Source organism: Panthera pardus, unplaced genomic scaffold (assembly GCF_024362965.1).
Source record: "Panthera pardus isolate Hobbes unplaced genomic scaffold, ASM2436296v1 HiC_scaffold_3, whole genome shotgun sequence".
NCBI lineage: Eukaryota > Metazoa > Chordata > Mammalia > Carnivora > Felidae > Panthera > Panthera pardus.
The window spans coordinates 35,141,560-35,159,270 of NW_026526876.1; the positions used below are offsets into that span (position 1 = coordinate 35,141,560).

Below are 17,711 nucleotides of genomic sequence, written 5' to 3' on the forward strand. Positions count from 1 at the left end.
TACTGGCCAGCCAGGTAGATGGGAGAGAGGCCCTCCTGATGCCAGATCAGCAGCTCTTTACCCTGCCCTTGGCCTCATTCTCATCCACAGTCACATCAGGTCCCCAGATTACACTGGGGCTGGCCCTCCCAAGACCAGGAAGGAAAAATCTGGGTCTGTCAATACTGTAGGTATGAAGAGTGCAGTCTAGTTATTAAATGATGCACAAAGAGCTTTGGAGAACTTTTTATTGTTTAAAAATCATAATTGAGGCTTCAAAAAACATACAACCCAACACATGTCCCGATTCCAGTCCCAGACTTCCGGGAGAGCACAGATTCCCTCCCATCTTGCTGCCCACACCACTAGCCAGGACCCTGCCCTGGGGAGGCTGCCTGCCCACCCTCCTGCCCACCATGTGATATGTCACTGGCTGGGGAGGGGTCCTGGGGTGAGGTGGGGGTGACTGGCTCCCTGCACCCCTCACCCCCTGCACATATGCTGTCTGTGAGACATGTATGGTAAAGGGGCCAGTTCCCTGGGCAGGGGGCCCCAAGGGGAAAAGATAAAGAGCCATTCCCGACTCACCCCACTCCTCCCCAGCCCCCCAGCTCAAGGGAAGCTGTCATCATCATCTTCGGCCATTTCCTTGGCAAACTCCAAGTCCTGCTGCTCTCGCTCGCGCCGTTCCTGGGGCAAGAGGTGGGGTGAGGGCTGGGCTGCTGGGGACCAGTGAGGCTCTCTCACACAGTGCTTCACCGAGCCCAACCCACCCCAAGGTCAGGGACTGCCAGAGCTTCAGAACTACTCCCAGCCCTTCCAGAAACTGCCCCCCACTCTTCCCTCTCTGTAGGGAAGTTTGAGCTTTCAGTCTTATCCAAAGCAGAAAGCACCTTACCTCTGCAGACTCCAAGTCCTTGTTGTACGATTTGGGAGGAAACCTCATGGCCTGAATGAAGCACAGTAGAGACAGGAGCAAGATAAAGACAAGGCATGCACTGAACATGTGTTTATTGTGCTCCTTCTGTGTACTGGGCACCACAACATGAATTAGGCTATTCATTCTTTAGTTTAGTCTAGTGAGGAGCTAGACATGGAAGGTAATTACTACTATACCATGTGGCAAACACTGGAAATGAGAATCAAGACATTCTCACTGGCCAGGGAGGGGGACTGGCAGTGAGGAGGAAAACAGAGGAAAGGAACTGACTGCTTGTGGGAATGGAGGAAAGGCATTCCAAGCAGAGGTTTCAATGTGTGAAAAGGCCTGGCCTGAGTTCAGTGGGGCCAGCCGGGAGGTGGGGGTGGGGAGGGAGGAGAGGAAGGAAAAGTGGGTAGAGAAGAAAAGAGCACCTGGGAAGTGAGCCTAGAGACAAGGGGAACCAGGTCACAGAGGGCCTTTCATGTCTCCCCGAGAACAACATTTACCTGATTTTAAGCAAGGTAACAACATCCCTAGTTTCTTGGGGCAAGAAGAGGCCAGGAAATTTGGCAAACAGAGGGCACCTGGGTGGCTCAGTCGGTTAAGCATCTGACTCTTGATTCCGGCTCACGTCATGATTTTGGGGAGCCCTGGGTTGGGCTCTGCACTGACAGCACAGAGCCTGCTTGGGATTCTCTCCCTCTCTCTTTGTCCCTCCCCTCCCTGCTCATGTGTGCTCTCTCTCTCAAAATAAACTTAAAAAAAAAAAAAAAAAAATTTGGCGAACAGTACCAGCACCTAACTCAGTGCCTGCCACAGGATAAGAGCTTAACGACCTTTTGAGGAACTAGATACCCACCCTACCTTTTCCACAATTCAGACTTCACTAAGTGTCTTAAGACAGTGATTTCATTTAATGTCCTCAACCCTGCAAAACAGACAGGGCAGGTAATCTCCCCATCGGTTTCATAGATGGAGAAACAGAGGTTCAGACAAGGTGAAGGACTCAGATTTGGAAGCAAATCTGGAACCCTGTACTGTGAATCCATCTGGTTCCCTCCCGGGCAACCAGACCCTTAGAAGCAGGCGAAGGTCGTATAGGCCCACATGCCAAGTCCTTCATTCACTCTGGGACCCCCTGCCCTGCCATTCAGGGACTTTACAGAGATGGTCCGGGATCTAGGCCAACCTCCTCTGAGGAATTCGCAGGTGCTGCTAACCCCCCTCTACAGCCCCGGCTTCTCACCTTGACGGACATGTTGTGGATATCTAGACAGAAGGAGATGCGCTGGTGGAAGGCCAGCTGGGGCTCACGGGTGGAGTAGATATCAATCATCTCCTTGGACTGGACGTAGCCCTTCTCGTGGTTGATGCTGGCCTCAATGACACCATCCCGGATGGCCTGCCGGCCCCCAAATAAAGGAAAAGTCACCAGAAAGCCCATCTTCTAAATCTGAGAACATCCTGTCCTGTCCCTCTCCTCCTCACACTTGTACACTCACTCACGTACACACACTCTCTGGCAACCTCCTGGCCTCATTGTAAGGCCAGCACTCCCTGAAAAGACCATGCCACTACTGAACCCATTCCCTTCCTTGGCCAGTGTCCCATTCCCACCCCTTGAAATATGGCAGGAGGGTAGCAACTGCAGTCCCGGAACTGGCCTCACCTTGGCAACAATGAACTCTGCATCCTCTGGGCTATCCAGCTGCAGCTTCTGGGCGATGTCGGCCAGGGAGATTCGGGAATAGGAAAGGCTGATCATGCGCACACCTGGGAGAGGAAGGAGCACTGGGGTGGGCAGGGTGGCCACAGACCCTCTGCCCACCCATGGACACCCACAGGGTTGCCGCCATCCCTTGCAGAAGCTGATCTGGGTCCTGCTCTTCCAGCAGCCTCTCAGACTCAGATCCGCACCTGTCTTAATGACGTTGTGCCGTAGTCGGATGATTAGGGTATAGGTCCCATCTGCTTGAAACTTCTCTCCAAACTGGTCTAGGACCTGGTTGAACTTGGCAAGGTTTCCGGTCCTGACAGCTGGAGCGGGGAGGAGTGGATCAGATGATGCAAACAGGCAAACCCACTGAAAAGGCTACAGCGCTAGGGGTCTGGCAAGCTCTGGGAGCGGGACCACCCTTACCTTGAGTAAGAAGGAAGTAGGGCATGAGCGAGCGCTTGAGAGATGGCTGACGGAACTGTAGCCGGTCTGGGATCTCCCCAAGCAGCAGCTCCACCACAATCAGAAGCTTGTGCACCTGGCAGTGTGTGACACAGGAACACAGTGGGCAGGGAGCGCCAGCAGGAGGGAGAAGGGAGAGAAATGGGGCTTCAGTGCAGTCAGACGCATTGGGAAACAGGGAAAATGGCACTGCGATTAGGCCCATGCAGAGCTGGGCGTGGAATTGAAGATCTGCCTCCAGAGCCAGGTACTGGGAATATCTGCATTTTTGCCCACACTGAGCCCTAAATTCCAGTTAATCTGGCTAATCCATACACACTGCTCTGCCATGGCAACAATCTGGAAGTACAGGCCAGATGGGTATGTCCTGTGGCTCCCAAATAGTGAGAAAACAGGGCTTAGTGGCCTAGGGAATGGAGTGTGGGTCAGCCAAAGATGCTGGTTAGAGAGGTGGATTGTTCCTGGAGGAGAGGAGGTGAATGTGTAGCACAAGTTATCTGGGTAGAGGCAGAAGCTCAGGAAGGAGACTGGCAGAAACTCAGTGAATGACCCGAGTATGGATGCAGAAGGCTGGCTGGAAAATTTGGCCCTTCCTTCTCCATAAAACTGTGAGTACCTCTGTGCGCCTACCATGGATTCAGTACCATGGGAGGAAAACTGTAAGAGGGGTGACGCCTAGCAATTAAGGAGCTTCCTACCAAGTGGGACGAACAGGAACACAGACAGCTAGATCGTGTGATATCAAGAGTCACAAGAGAAGTAAGGGGTTAAAATGGGTAGTGGGCTGGGGGCACCTGGGTGGCTCAGTTGGTTAAGTGTCCGGCTTTGGCTCAGGTCATGATCTTGCGGCTCGTGAGTTCGAGCCCCACCATCAGGCTCTGTGCTGATAGCACAGAGCCTGGAGCCTGCTTCGGATTCTATGTCTCCTCTCTCTTTGCCCCTCTCCTGCTTGCACTCTCTCTCTCTCTCTCTCTCAAAAACAAACATTAAAAAAAAAAAATGGGTGGTGGGTGATCATGCCCACACCCACCCATATAATACCCATGATGTTGCCCAGTTCCCTGGAGTAATCCATGAGTGAGGGGAAATGCAGGAAAAAGGCTAAAGTTAATATATGCCATAGGATTCTGATGAAGCAGAAAAAGGAAGGAGGTTGTTTCAGTCAAGGAAACAGATTAGAAAAGAGGTGGATAAGTGTGAGGACACGCCCCAAGAAAGTCTGGAAGGCGATGAAAGATGATGGGCCAGTCTAAGGACGTGCTGTTTTGAAAACCAGGCTGAGCTCAGATTTGGAGACAGTATGCTAGTATATACTCACTAGTTAGGAAATGCTGAGTAACGAAGTCCTTGGTATCCTAGTCCCTAAAATAGGTGGCAGTGGCACCGGACCGTAATGCCCAGCCTGCCTACCTCACAAGACTGTAATGCTCTATTGTGCAGGTAAGGCAGAGCAATGCAAGCTTCCTGGGCAAGGCAGGCACAGGCCTGGAGCTCTTTTTAGTTAGGCAGTTGTGTGGAAGCTGGGTTGGTAAAGGGGAGGATGATGACCAGAAATGCTAGTGGCCTGAACAAGGGCACCAGTGATACCAGAGAGGAGACAAATACAAAAGACATGGGGACAAATCAACAGATAACTTAGTGACGTGGAAGGAGGGGTGGTGGTGGTGGTGGTGAGTCCGGGATGATCCTGAAGCTCCTATCTTGATTGGGAGAGCAGAAGGAAGGACTGGTAAGGGGTACTCAGAGGGGTTTGCTTTGGACAAGCTTTGTGTGAGGAGTATCTATACAGAGATGTGTGGTGGGAAGCTGGATTTGTAGATCTGGTGTTCATAAGAGGGGTCAGAATTAGTATCAAGCTGAAGTCTGAACCCCCAAACTCATATGTTGAAGTCTTTAACCCCTTAGGACCTCAGAATGTGACTACACAGGCACCCCTCAGTGATATCACAGGTTCGGTTCCAGATCACCACAACAAAGTGAATATCACAATAAGGCGAATCAAAGGACTTTTTGGTTTCCCAGTGCACACAAAGTTGTTTACACTGTACCATAATCTATTAAGTATGCAATAACATTATATTAAAAAACAAAAAACACTATATGTACCTTAATCTGAAGATATTTTGTTAAAAAACGCTATCATCTGGTCTTCCAACAAGTGGTAACCACTGATCCCGGATCAGCATAACTGATATCATAATGAAAAGTTTGAGGGGTGCTTGGGTTGCTCAGTCAGTTAAGTGTCTGACTCACGGTTTGTGAGATCAAGCCCTACATGGAGCTCTGCACTGACAGCAAGGAGCCTGCTTGGGATTCTCTTTCTGCCCCTCCCCAGCTCATGCACACGCTCTCTCTTAAAATAAACTTAAAACAAACAAACAAACAAACAAACAAACAAACTTTGAAGTATTGTGAGGAAGACCAAAATGTGACACAGAGACATGAAGTGAGCAAATGCTGTTGGAAAAATGGCGCCGAGACACTTGCTCATTGCAGGGTTGCCACTAACCTGCAATTTATAAAAAAGCGTGTATGTGCGAAGTACAATAAAACAAGGTATGCCTGTATTTGGAGACAGAGCTTTTAAAGAGATAATTAAGGGGCATGAGGTCATATGAGTGGGTCCTAATCCAATATGACTGGTATCCTTACAAGAGATTAGGATACAGTCAGGCAGAGAAGGAAGACCATTTGAAGAGATTAGAAGATGACGGCCATCTATAAGGAAGAGAGGTCCTCAGGAGAAACTAACCATGCGGACACACTGATGTTAGACTTCTGGCTTTCAGAACTATGAGGAAATAGATCTCTGTTGCTTAAGCCACCCAGTCTGTGGTAGCTTGGTGTGACGGCTCGAACAGACTAAGATAGTTAGAAATGGATTCTGGTGAAGCATCATGGAGGTCTGTGTTGAGCCATGCAAGCAAGGAAGCTCACCCAAGGAGAGAATGCGAGTTTCAATATGGGTGAATAAGCTTTCAAAGTGTTGTAGACCCCACTTTAAACCTGAGGCCTCTTTTTACACATTTTCCTTCTCCCTGCTTTACTTCAAGCTAGCTTCTCTTTTTCCATCCCTTCCTAGCTCCTCCAAGGCCTCGGCCCATCACCTGTTTGCTTAAGTCCCTCTGGGTGGAAGTTTCCCTAACTCTGCTTCTTCCTCTCTCAAGCAACCACTCCATCTCTTTCCTGGCCAAAGATCTCTCACTCTAGCCCTTTCTGCTCCTTCCTGCTGCCTGGCTCCACCACAGAAAACTCTGAAACCTTATCCATCTTTACCAGAGTAAAGTCTGGTTTGAGAATCCTACTTTACCCCACAATGTCTCTCTCCAGGACACAACAATTTATATGCTAATTACCTGTGTTTTCAGAAACTTTAGTGTATGTCCTATGTTGTAAGTAATCAACATTCTGCATATGTACTGTGTATGTCTGAAAAGCCATTCCCTTCTGGAAAATTCTACCAATTTGCAAGCACCAGATTAAATTTAACTTTTTAAAGATGTCTTTAATTATTTGACCAAAATCAAACCTGTCTTTCTTTGAACTTCTGAACAGAAACAGACCAAATCTCAACTACACTGACTTAATCATTGTACATTTTCATCCTCTCCTCTTTCAAGCGCACTAGGAGGTAGAGGTCACACTGACGTGGGAACAGAGGTTTGTAGTCGAGAAACCTGGGTCCAAATTCTGGCTACCAGGCTCTGTGACTTTACAAAGGTTCTCAAGCCTTTCTAGGTCAATGTTCTTTACCTATCTCACAGTGCCTAATACCAAGGTCACCACTCAAAAAAAAAAAAACCTGGGTGACTGACAGCTATTAGGTGGCCAAGGTTTTTCCACCCGAACCAGTCAGCCTTATGGAGATTTTCTGGATTCCCTGGCTACAGAGAACACTGCTCCCAAATGGGCATGTGAGAAACCAGAGAAGAGCCTGGGGATTCTCAACATAATCCGGGCCCGTGCCTGGAATGACTGTAAAGAGCGCTGGGGCAATGGGAATATTCTAAACCTATCTACCAAGGAGAATACTCTCTCTGAACATAACCACCAGAGGTGCAGCTAGTATCTGCTTAATGTGCTTTGACCAATGTTATTACGCACAAATGCACTATGCACAATGATACACCTTTTGGATAATGAAGGTTAGAGACACCTTCCCTGGCCTGTGTAGGGAAAGAGAACTAAAGCCTTATCAGATGAATAAGTAGTGTAGGGATGAGAACTGCTGCTCACCGTCTGTTTGAAGCCGACAGCTGTGTGCTGAGGGGCCTTACGAAGGGCATTGGTCATTGTTCTCCGGGCCTCTGAGTACTCCAACTGAATAGCTTTGATTCGCCCTGGGGGTAGAGAAGGGAGTGGGTCAAGAGAATGGCATCATCCAAAGCCCCTTGCAAACCAGTGTCAAATGGGTGTCTCATGCACCAAGTGAGCTGAGACACCTTCTGATCTGACTCAAGGGTCGGGCCCATCGCTCACCTGTGTAGTAGAGGTACCTGGCCCACTCATTGTTGTTGGCCTGCTCGGGGAACACGGACTTGGACACCAGCTTCTCAGCCTGGTCGTACAAGCTGTAGTGTAGGTAGTTCCGCAGCAGGAGGTTCAGCAGGGTGGCCTGCCCATCCGCATCATGCCGAAGGGTGGCTGTCCGGAGCCGAGCATGCAAGAAGCTTCAAGAAGGGAAGAAAAGAGATATCAAAGGGCTCAAATAAGAACTCTTTGAATTGCTTTGAGCTCTCCATTCTCTCTCAATTCCAAAAAAAGTGACACAGACTGCTTTTCTGGTTATTCACTGAATACTCAACTATTGAGTGCCTGCGGTGTGAAGCACTATTCTAGGTGCACCAAAAGGACACAACTCTGCATTCTCGTGGGGGTGACAGACAATGATCATGATAAGTAAGTGTATTACTTAGCATGATAGGAGGAGATCAGGGCTATGGAGAAATGAGGGTAAGTGTAATAGGGAACACAGGAGGTGAGGAGGATGGGGTTGCAATTTTAAATAGCTTGATCAGGGTAGGACTTGCTGAGAAAGGAACAATTAAACAAAGGCTTGAAGGAAGCAGGGAGAAGAGCATTCTCGGTAGAGAGAAGAGCATGCCTGTCATGCCCCAGGAAGAGCAGGGAGGCCAGTGTGGGGAGTCAGGGGAGCAGAGGGTGCTGGAGTCAAGAAGGCAGTAACAAGGGCCGGAGCACATCAGGCTTTATGTGCTATCACGAGGACTTCAACTCTTCCCTGAGGAAAATGGGGAGCCACCACAAGCTCTAAGCAAAGGAGTGAAATGTTTTCTAGCCTGTCCTTCCACCCTTGACCTACCAGTCAGTACTCCCTTGATGTGGAGTAAAGGGAAGAGCCTGGGGGATAGTTCTTAACTTTAGGGTCAGACCTTGGCCACCCGTACCTGCGCACCACATCCAGCTTGTCCAGGAACTCATAGACCCGGGCATGATAGTAGTAACACTTTGCGGCCACAAGGTCCAGGGCCCGGCGGTTCTGAGTGCTGATCTTCTGCATTAGGTCATCAGAGATCTTCTGTGCCTGGGGAGGCAGCCAAAAGAGAATCTAGTGGCAGTTCCTCAAAAGCTTGGACATGGAGCAATCACATGAGCCAGCACTCCCCTTCTACGCATAAATCCAGGAGAATTGGAAACATGTTCACATAAAAGCTTGTATGCAAATGTTCATAGCAGCATTATTATTACCAAAAAGTGAAATGATCCCTCCAAGTGCCCATCACTGGATATATGGATAAACTAAATGCAGCATATCCATACAATGGAATATTATTCACCCACAAAAAGGGCTGGATCACAGATCCACACTACGACATGGACAAACCTACAATACGTTATGCTAAGTCAAAGAAACCATACATAAAAGGCCATGTATTATATAATTCTATTTATATGAGATGTCAGAATAGGAAAATCCACAAGCCAGAAAATGGAGATGAGTAGTTGCTGGAGGCTGGGGGGAATGGGGAATGACTATTAACAGCAATGGTGTTTCTTTTGGGGGTGATGAAATTATTCTGGAATTAGACAGTGATGATGGTTGTACAACCTTGTGAACACACCAAAACCCACTGAACTGTACACTTTATTTTTTTATAACTGTTTTTAAAGTTTATTTATTTTGAGAGAGAAAGAGCCTGAGTGAGGGAGAGGCAGAGAGGGAGAGAGAAGAGAATCCCAAGCAGGCTCTGTATTGTCAGTGCAGAGCCTGACACAGGGCTCAAACTCACAAACTGTGACATTATGACCTGTGCTGAAATCAAGAGTCAGACGCTTAACTGACTGAGCCACCAGGAGCCCCATAATTGATTTTATTTTAGACCTTCTTTTTTTAAAGTTTATTTATTTTTGAGAGAGAGAGAGAGAGGCAGAGAGAGAGGGAGGAAGAGAGGTGAACTAGCAGGGAAGGGGCAGAGAGAGGAGACAGAATCTGAAGCAGGCTCCAGGCTCTGAGATGTCAGAGCAGAGCCTGACACAGGGCTCAAACCCAAAGGCCGTGACATCATGACCTAAGCTGAAGGAGGATGATTAACCGACTGAGCCACCCAGGCGCCCTTCATTTTATTTTAAGTACTCTCTGTACCCAATGTTGGGCTCGAACTCATGACCTGGAGACCAAGAGTCAGACGCTCTACTGACTGAGCCAGCTAGGTACCCCTGAATTGTACACTTTAAAGGGGATGAATTATGGGGCATCTGGGTGGCTTAGTCAGTTGAGCATCCGACTTTGGCTCAGGTCATGATCTCACAGTTCATGGGTTGGAGCCCTCCCATAGGGCTCTGTGCTGACAGCTCAGAGCCTGAGCCTGCTTCAGATTCTGTGTCTCCCTCTCTCTTTGCCCCTCCCCCACTTGCACACACACTCTCTCTCTCAAAAATAAATATTAAAAAACTAAAAAAAATAAAATAAAATAAAGGGGTGAATTATATTTAGAAACAAACAAAAACCAACTCAAGGCAAGGTAAGGAAAAAACAAAACAGGAAATTGAGAGGGACCTGTCATTTCTTAAGCATGCTCTTGGGACAGTAGCTGTGATGGCAAAGAAGTTGGCCCCAGTCAGAGGGAGAAGTGGTAGAGCAGTATCCATGGAGTTGTTCAGTCCCATGAAAAGAGCTGCTACTTTGTGAAAGCTTACTATATGCAGATCATTGTGCCAGTATTTTACTTAATGCCAACAATGATCTTGTAAATTGGGCACTATTTTCCCCATTTGACATAAGGCCAGGAGAAATTAATTTGCCTAAGGTATAGCTGGGATTTGAACGTTGGTTTCTATCTCCAAATCTCTATCCTAACAGAATCCACGACACCGGCACTATGCCACAGACAAGCACAGAATGGTGGCCGCTAGCCCCTTCCCATGGTGTCTGAATGGGAGCTGAGGGGGCTTCCTGGATGTGGAGTTAGGTGTGTTCCCACATGGGGTAAGAGTCTGGGGGCTGTTTAAGAGCCCAGTGATTCTCTCCATTTCTTCACCAGAGACAATCTCTCCCACAAAACCCATGCACTGCTTGGGACATGTTAACCTTGCCCACTGGCCCTGGATACCTCTTTGTAGCGTTTGCTGTTCATCAGGAAGATGACCACGAGGAGCTGTAGATAGGCTTCCACCTCAGGCAGGAGGGGTGCTGATGCAGCTTTTCCTGTTCGGGGACGGAACTGTAAATCAGCTTCGGTGTCCATGGGCTAGGAGAAGACATGAATTACTGTGGAAAAGCTCAGTCAGATCAGTCAACCAAGAATTTACTAAACACCCACGATGAATGCCTACTATGTGCAAGATTTTTCTAGGTATTGGGGATGCAAAAACAAAGATGGCACACAGTCACCTTCTGAAAGAAGTCAAGGAGGCTGGCAATAGAAACAAGAAAAGGGTTACGGAATTGTAACAGACATCTTTACAGAATATAATGGGGACAGAAAGGATGATGTAAGGACCCCCTCAAAAAACCTACAGTCTAAGTAGAGATTAAACCACCACACCTGGAACCACTGCAAATTTGATCAGATAGGGTTTAATAAAGTAACATAATTCTAGAGATGAGATCAAGAATAATGAGATACAATTTTTTTTTGTGGGAACAAAGGAAATTTGGGGGAAGTGACATATACATAGTACTTATTATCAGATCTAGTCACCAAAACTGGAATAATATGCAACAGCTCAAAAAGCAAACATGTTGGGTGAATTTAGAGATATAGGGTTAAAAAACATTCCAGGTGAGGTTGGGGGGAGGGTGCTTTCTCGTTCCCAGACAATACACTCTTCTTCATCATTCCACCTCAAGGGATTGTTTGAGTTTTCACATCTATGGAACAGCCTGTGAGCGTATAGGATTTTAGGGATGAAGGTGGCTGAAGGGACAACGTGATTTGAGAAGGGTCAGGACCTGTACATAAGGGGGATTTTACAGCCAGAAAGGAAAAGGAGAGGTCTTTCGTGGCATGGAGACCACTGCCTGCACCAAATTTCATCAGCATTCACTATGTGCCAGGGAAGGTTCTAAGACATTCCTTTACTCAGCCTCATCCCCCGAATCTGTTCACTACATTTAACAATGAAAATGAGGCATAAGGAGGTTAGGTCACTTGCTCAAGTCCCACAAGTACCAAATGGTATAGCTGGGGTTCAAATCTGACTCCACCTCCAAAACCTGTATTCTTTTTTTAACATTTTATTTTGTTTTTTTTATTTATTTTTTGAGAGAGAGCACACTCACACAAGATGGGAAGGGGCAGAGAGAGAATCCTAAGCAGACTCCACCTCACAAACCGTGAGATGATGACCTGAGTTGAGATCAAGAGTAAGACGCTTAACTGAGCCACGCAGGTGCTCCCAGAACCTGTGCTCTTAACCACTGTTTTATACGTCCTCCTCAGTGAGGATTCAGAGGTGGTGGTACCTTCTCCTAGGACAATGGAGACACCACCCAACTGGAGGAGAGTGCTCGTGCTGAGGAGCAGCGTTAAGTGAGTTTGGTTCAAAGGGTCCTGATTCCCAGTTTTTTTCCCTGACTCAGAAGAATGACACTATAGGGCAGAAAGATGGTTCCCTTGTTAGGGGACAAATGAGTCTTAAAATGGGCTGCTTTGCTTCACTACTCAGCTACAGCAGGTAATCAGACAGATCTTCAGGATGGGAAACATTACATCAAGGGGTGGGGTGGGGGGATGTGGTCTGAGACCAAGCCTGCATACTTTAAGCACCTGACTCACTCACCTCTTCCAGAAAGGGTAGCAAGAAGTCTCGAGTGGCATTATTTGAGGTGAAGAAGCCATGTACAGCCTTATACAGAACGTAGTGGTTGAGGCGACGTGATGTGGAAGGGAGCATCCGCAGGGCTCTCAGCACAAATCGAGGCTCCTTGCCCGAAACTGCCTTCTCCAGCTGTTTCACATGCTCTTTAATGTCTGTGGAGGACCACAGAAGAAAACAATGTTACTTCCAATTCTTCCTATTCCCTCTCACCCTCCAGGCAAGTAGTTCTAGGGAACCTCTTATAAAAGGGCAAGATGTAGCCAACCACTTCTTTTGCCTAGTAGGGTTAAGCAATACTTACAGATGCCAAATAATGATTTTAAGACATAACCAAGAGACAAAAATTAAAGCTGGGGTAGGGGAAAGGGTAGAGGGTGACAGAAAGAGGAAGGTAAAGAGAACAACAAAAAACAAGACAAATACATGGAGATTTAACATATTTCTATACAGGAAAAGACTTTCTAAATGTAAACAATGGTAGAGGGGCACCTGGCTCAGAAGGCTCTTGATTTTGGCTGTCATTATCCCATGGTCTGTATAGGACTTGGCACTAACAACACGGAGCCTGCTTGGGATTTTCTCTCTCCCTCTCTCTGCCCCTCCCCCACCCTCTCTTTTTCTCAAAATAACTTAAAAAAAAAACACAATGGGAGAAGTCATACACATACACACACACGTGCACGCACACGCATGATGAACTCCACTCTAAAAAATCCTTCCGAATAACTGAACAAAAAAAATATTTGCAACAAATGTGACCAGAGAGTCATGTTCTTATTTTACAAAGAACTTGCATAAATAACTAGGACAAGTAAAAATGAACACAAATGGGAGGCCTGGGTGGCTCAGTCAGTTAAATGTCTGACTTCGGCTTGGGTCATGATCTCACAGTTTGTGGGTTGGAGCCCAGCATCGGGCTCTGTGCAGACAGCTCAGAGCCTGGAGCCTGCTCTGGATTCTGTGTCTCCCTCTCTCTGCCGCTCCCCCACTCACACTGTGTGTGTGTGTGTGTGTGTGTGTGTGTGTGTGTGTGTGTCTCAAAAAAAAAACATTAAAAAAACCACAAATAGACAATACAAAAAGAAGAAATATAGCTAACTGACATGAAAATACATTTTACTAGCTTTTGAATAATTGCAAATGGAAATGTTTTCAACTACCAAATTGGTAATATTTAAGAAATCATAACAGAGTTACCAGTGAACAGGATATTTCTGTTGGTATAACATAAATCAGTACAATTTCCCTGGACAATACCTACCCAAAACCTTAAAAACGCCTACCCTTTCAATTCAGGCATATTTAGAATCTATACTGAAGAAATAATTGTAAAGGTAGACTAAAAACCTGGTCACAAAGATGACTGTTGAAAAATTATTTATAACAGTACAAAACTGGAAACAACTAAAGTGTCTAGGAATAAGGGAATACATTTCATTGGTAGTTTCTTAGTTACCTTTGTACACTTAGCATAGGGTGTCTGGGTCCCATCAATGACACAGTAATGATAACTGCTAACATTACAGAGGATTTACTATGTGTCCATCATTAGGGAGAAAACCCAATGAACAATCTGGTTCCACTTGATCCAGAGTTGGGAAAATAGCACAAGGGTCACAGTGGGAAGCTCTCAGTCTACCCACTCCAAATGTGGACAGGATCTCTAAGAAAAATGTGAATTTGGAGGAGCAAGAGGGCTGTAAGAAACTGGAAACAAGCACTTAGGAGAAAAGAAATGGAGGAATTGGTTCATATTTTAGGTCGAAGATATTAGGAACTCAAAGATGACACCTAAAAACTTGCAAGTCTGTAAAATGTTTAAACTCTTTAGAAACAGGAGTAAGGGAGCAGAAGTACATTGGGATTGTTGGGGAACCTTCGTTACAGAAACAAGAAAGCAAGATACTGAGTAGAAAGTCTTCCCTTAGGTGAATTTACTAGAGATAGCTAGCAAAAGAAAACTTTTGTAGTCTTAAAATTCAAGGGCCAGTATTCTGCGTCACCCTGACACCCTTTATACACAAACACTGGTTTCTGGTGGGATCAATCATATGCTGGGGGCGTTAGAATCAGTTCGGTGGATGTAAACAGAGTAGGTCAGAGAAGACCTAGAAGAGGGAGTCTACAGGCCCAGTGAGACCTACTTCTAGATGCAACTCAGGCAGAGGAAGGTGTGTGTGAAGGGAGGAGTCCGGAACCTGGAGAGAAGGTTCAGTTATTGGGACTGGGGTCGGGAGTGTCAGGGGACTGGAGGTAGGCACTGGGGATATTCCTAAAGAACCGGGGATGGTGGAAGCTGCGCTGCGGATCCCGAGGAGCGCTGTCATCCGTGATCACAGCACGTCCCCGGCCCGGGCTCTCGTACCCTCCAAGGTGACGGTGTCCAGCTCTCGCTGGGAGTGCTCAGCCGCCGCCGTTTTGCTGTCAGCTTCTCCCGCTGACGCGCCACCCGCCGCCGCCTCCTCTTTCATCTCCACATCCTGGGGAGTCGGGGGCGGCGGTGGTTCTTGCTCCCCTCCGCCCGGCGGCGGCTTTGCCTTTTCCGCGCCGCGGCGGCGCCCCGAGCCCTCCTGTTTCATGGTGCCCGGGGTCGCGGCCTAGTCCGGGGACAGAGACCGGGGGTTCGCGTGAATCCTCGCACCAGAAATCAGGAACCGAGCCGGGCCTGCACACGAGCGCGGGCTCGCGACGGGCCGCACGATGACTGAGCAGCTGCAAACCCTTTCCCGGCGCTGGGCCTTCTGGGAAACGCCAGGCCCGGCGGGCCGAAAGCCGAGTCCACAAAAGGGAAAGAAATCAACAGCCGAGGTGCAGGATGGAGGCGGATCTTCGAGGAAGGAACGGGGAGGAGTCTGTATGGGTTTGGCCCGCTTTCTTTGGAGTGCTTCAGTGTGTTGATTTTCTGGTGTTCCTCTCGAGTGCATTTCCACGCACGTCCACGAGATGTCCCCTCAGGCTCCAATCTGGGTTACCTCGGACTCTTAAGAGCGCCCGAACCGACGTGGAGTAGGTAGGGCCTATCGCAGAGCAGGGCGTGATGGGCGTCATGAGTTGCCCGGCGGTTTCTTGCCCCACTCGCTCAGTCTGCCCCCAGTTTAGGATAGCGATCGAGATTCTCGAGGCTCGTACTCAACCGCCGTCCAGTGCATCCAGCGCGTGGGCAGAAGCTACGAAAGAGATATGTGAGCCCCGAACTGGAGAGTAGGAGGAACTCAATGGGATTCAGACTTCTTGTCAGATTTTAGCTAGTGCCGAAAGTAAGGCATAGAATCTCTGTAGCCTGGAAAGGCGGATAGGGGTGGGGTGGGGAGGAGAGTACCCTTGTGTACAATCACTCCAGTATAAAATATACGGGACCACTCTATGTGTGGCACAGGGCCAGCATGTTCGGGGCGCGAGGTTATAAAAACAGCCCTAGAATGTAGTCTGCTAGAAGCTCCGCTCTGCTGTGTATTGTGAGGCGGGAGGAAAGCCGGTGGAAACCCCTATTGGGAGAGGCTTCAGGGAGTCTGCGGGGTGCCTGTTTGCCTCCAGACACTAGTGAAACGGGGAGCAGAATAATAGTGTACCTAAAGAGAATCTAAGAATCCCCAGGGGGATGAAGTTGAACCAGAAACCCTGTCCACTTATTTTTCAAAGGAATCCTCCAGTGATTCTGCAGGAGGAGGATACAGATTCCAACTTCTTAAGACAAAAAACAAAACAAAAAAAACCCTCCCTCCCTAACTTGGAACTTGTATCTCTTCTCTTGATGGAAGTCCTGAGGTGTTTGTTTGCTTGTTTTTTACAGAGTGGCAGAAGTATATTAATAGTTAATGTTTAACTTTGCACATAAATCTAGTTTGAAAAAGATATATTAGTAAATAAGTACCTATTTTTTCCCAAACTTTAAAAACTTACACGAAACCTGGGATAAATGTACTGAAATTAGATTTCCTAGGCAGCACTAGAAAACTGTGTGGTGGAAGAGTATTTGCAAAGAGTAAAGCAGCTACAAAATGAGAATTTCAGAACTAGAGGAAAATCGACTAGGCTGTCTTTCAGATACGATTTGTGTGACGCTCTTTTCCATGTTTTGGTCCCTTCCAAATTGTGTTATTTTCTAGAAAATCAGCATATAAGACATTAAAGATAATGTCTTATATATAAAGATGTCTTATATGCTGATTTTCTAGCAAATAATACAATTAAAAATTACTCCCCAGAGCAAAAATCTGCAATAAAATGTGTAATAGCTTGTGTATAGTAGCTAGTTTAATAAAACATTATCCAAATAATCAGTTACTACTGTTGAAAATTTATAGTAAGAAATATTAAAAACAACAAAAGACTATCTCTGTTCCAAATTTAGGCCTATTTAAATGATTTTCAATATAACCTAACTCAATGTAGGGGTTACATTTAGTAAAATCTTGCTGACCAGACTTCTAAGACTGTGATTATGTAGGTGGTCCACTAAGATCAGTTGGTTCCCTTGCTTAGCTGAATTATATTAGATTCCTACCATGTGTTTCTCGAATTGAGGAGAATCATTAGGAAAAGATCCATCATCCACATGCTCACATAAAGCCTCTCTCTCCACCTCGTACCCATGTCCCACTCCCCGTAATAAAAACTGTAAGTTAGTTGTGGGAAGTCCTGAGTTTTAAACCAGGTCAGACTCTACAAAACAATCTAGCTCTGTTGTAAGGTCATAGAGAGCAGAGGAATATGTTTTGATCATATTCTTTATATTCAAATGTAGAAAGGATATTGTCTCCCCCTTGTCATACTATTGCTGCAAATAGCTCCTTGAACTAAATGGAAAAACATGTTGTCTGATTTTAGGGAGCATGCCTTGACCAATTCCTCCCTAACTGTCTCTGTGCTGCCTTGGGCTGTGGGATGGATAACAGAACTTTTGAATCATCACTGGAATAAACTCATTAGAGCCTCTTCTTCATAACGCCGTATCTGTCACTCAGGTGGGTGAGAAGGGTAAAGGAGAAAACAGACAAGCTTTGTTGTTCATCCTTATGAAGTTACCTTTCTGGATAGTTAGGGTGTTAGATCATCTCTTTATTAAGTATACATCACAAGAGAAAAACAACCAAGTCAGCAGATAATTACTCAGGATGTCTTTGAGCAATGTAGTGAGGCATTGAAAGATGCCCCAGAATGGGGGAGGATGGCTTAACGCAAAGCTTTTGGCAGTTGATCATGAATTCTTGTTGAGTGAGGGAACCGGTCGGGGGAGGGGGGTGGCTAAGGAGGGGAGAGTCTGACTCCTGGGGCCAAAAACCTTGGAGAAATTATTCCACCTATAAAACTACTTTAAAAGAAATTGGTGAGAGATGTTAAAACCCAGCTTCA

General features: G+C 46.8%; 1 protein-coding gene across 3 annotated transcripts; it reads right to left on the minus strand.

The window, feature by feature from the left end:
* Positions 1 to 213: 213 nt before the first annotated feature.
* On the minus strand, positions 214 to 15,112 carry PSMD3 (proteasome 26S subunit, non-ATPase 3). Of its 3 annotated transcripts, none has more exons than XM_019416040.2 (12): positions 14,725 to 15,112; positions 12,321 to 12,511; positions 10,649 to 10,786; positions 8,486 to 8,622; positions 7,560 to 7,750; positions 7,317 to 7,420; positions 3,042 to 3,156; positions 2,819 to 2,938; positions 2,571 to 2,674; positions 2,148 to 2,303; positions 878 to 928; positions 214 to 698 (listed from the first exon to the last, which is right to left on the minus strand). In XM_019416040.2, the coding sequence occupies exons 1-12, from the start codon at positions 14,936 to 14,938 to the stop codon at positions 564 to 566; spliced, it is 1,656 nt and encodes a 551-aa protein (XP_019271585.2). In that variant the 5' UTR covers positions 14,939 to 15,112; the 3' UTR covers positions 214 to 563. The 3 variants fall into 3 exon arrangements, with proteins under 3 accessions (XP_019271585.2, XP_019271584.2, XP_019271587.1); XM_019416039.2 differs by having other exon boundaries at positions 214 to 701; XM_019416042.2 differs by having other exon boundaries at positions 214 to 669; positions 14,725 to 15,111.
* Between the last annotated feature and the right edge of the window lie 2,599 nt (positions 15,113 to 17,711).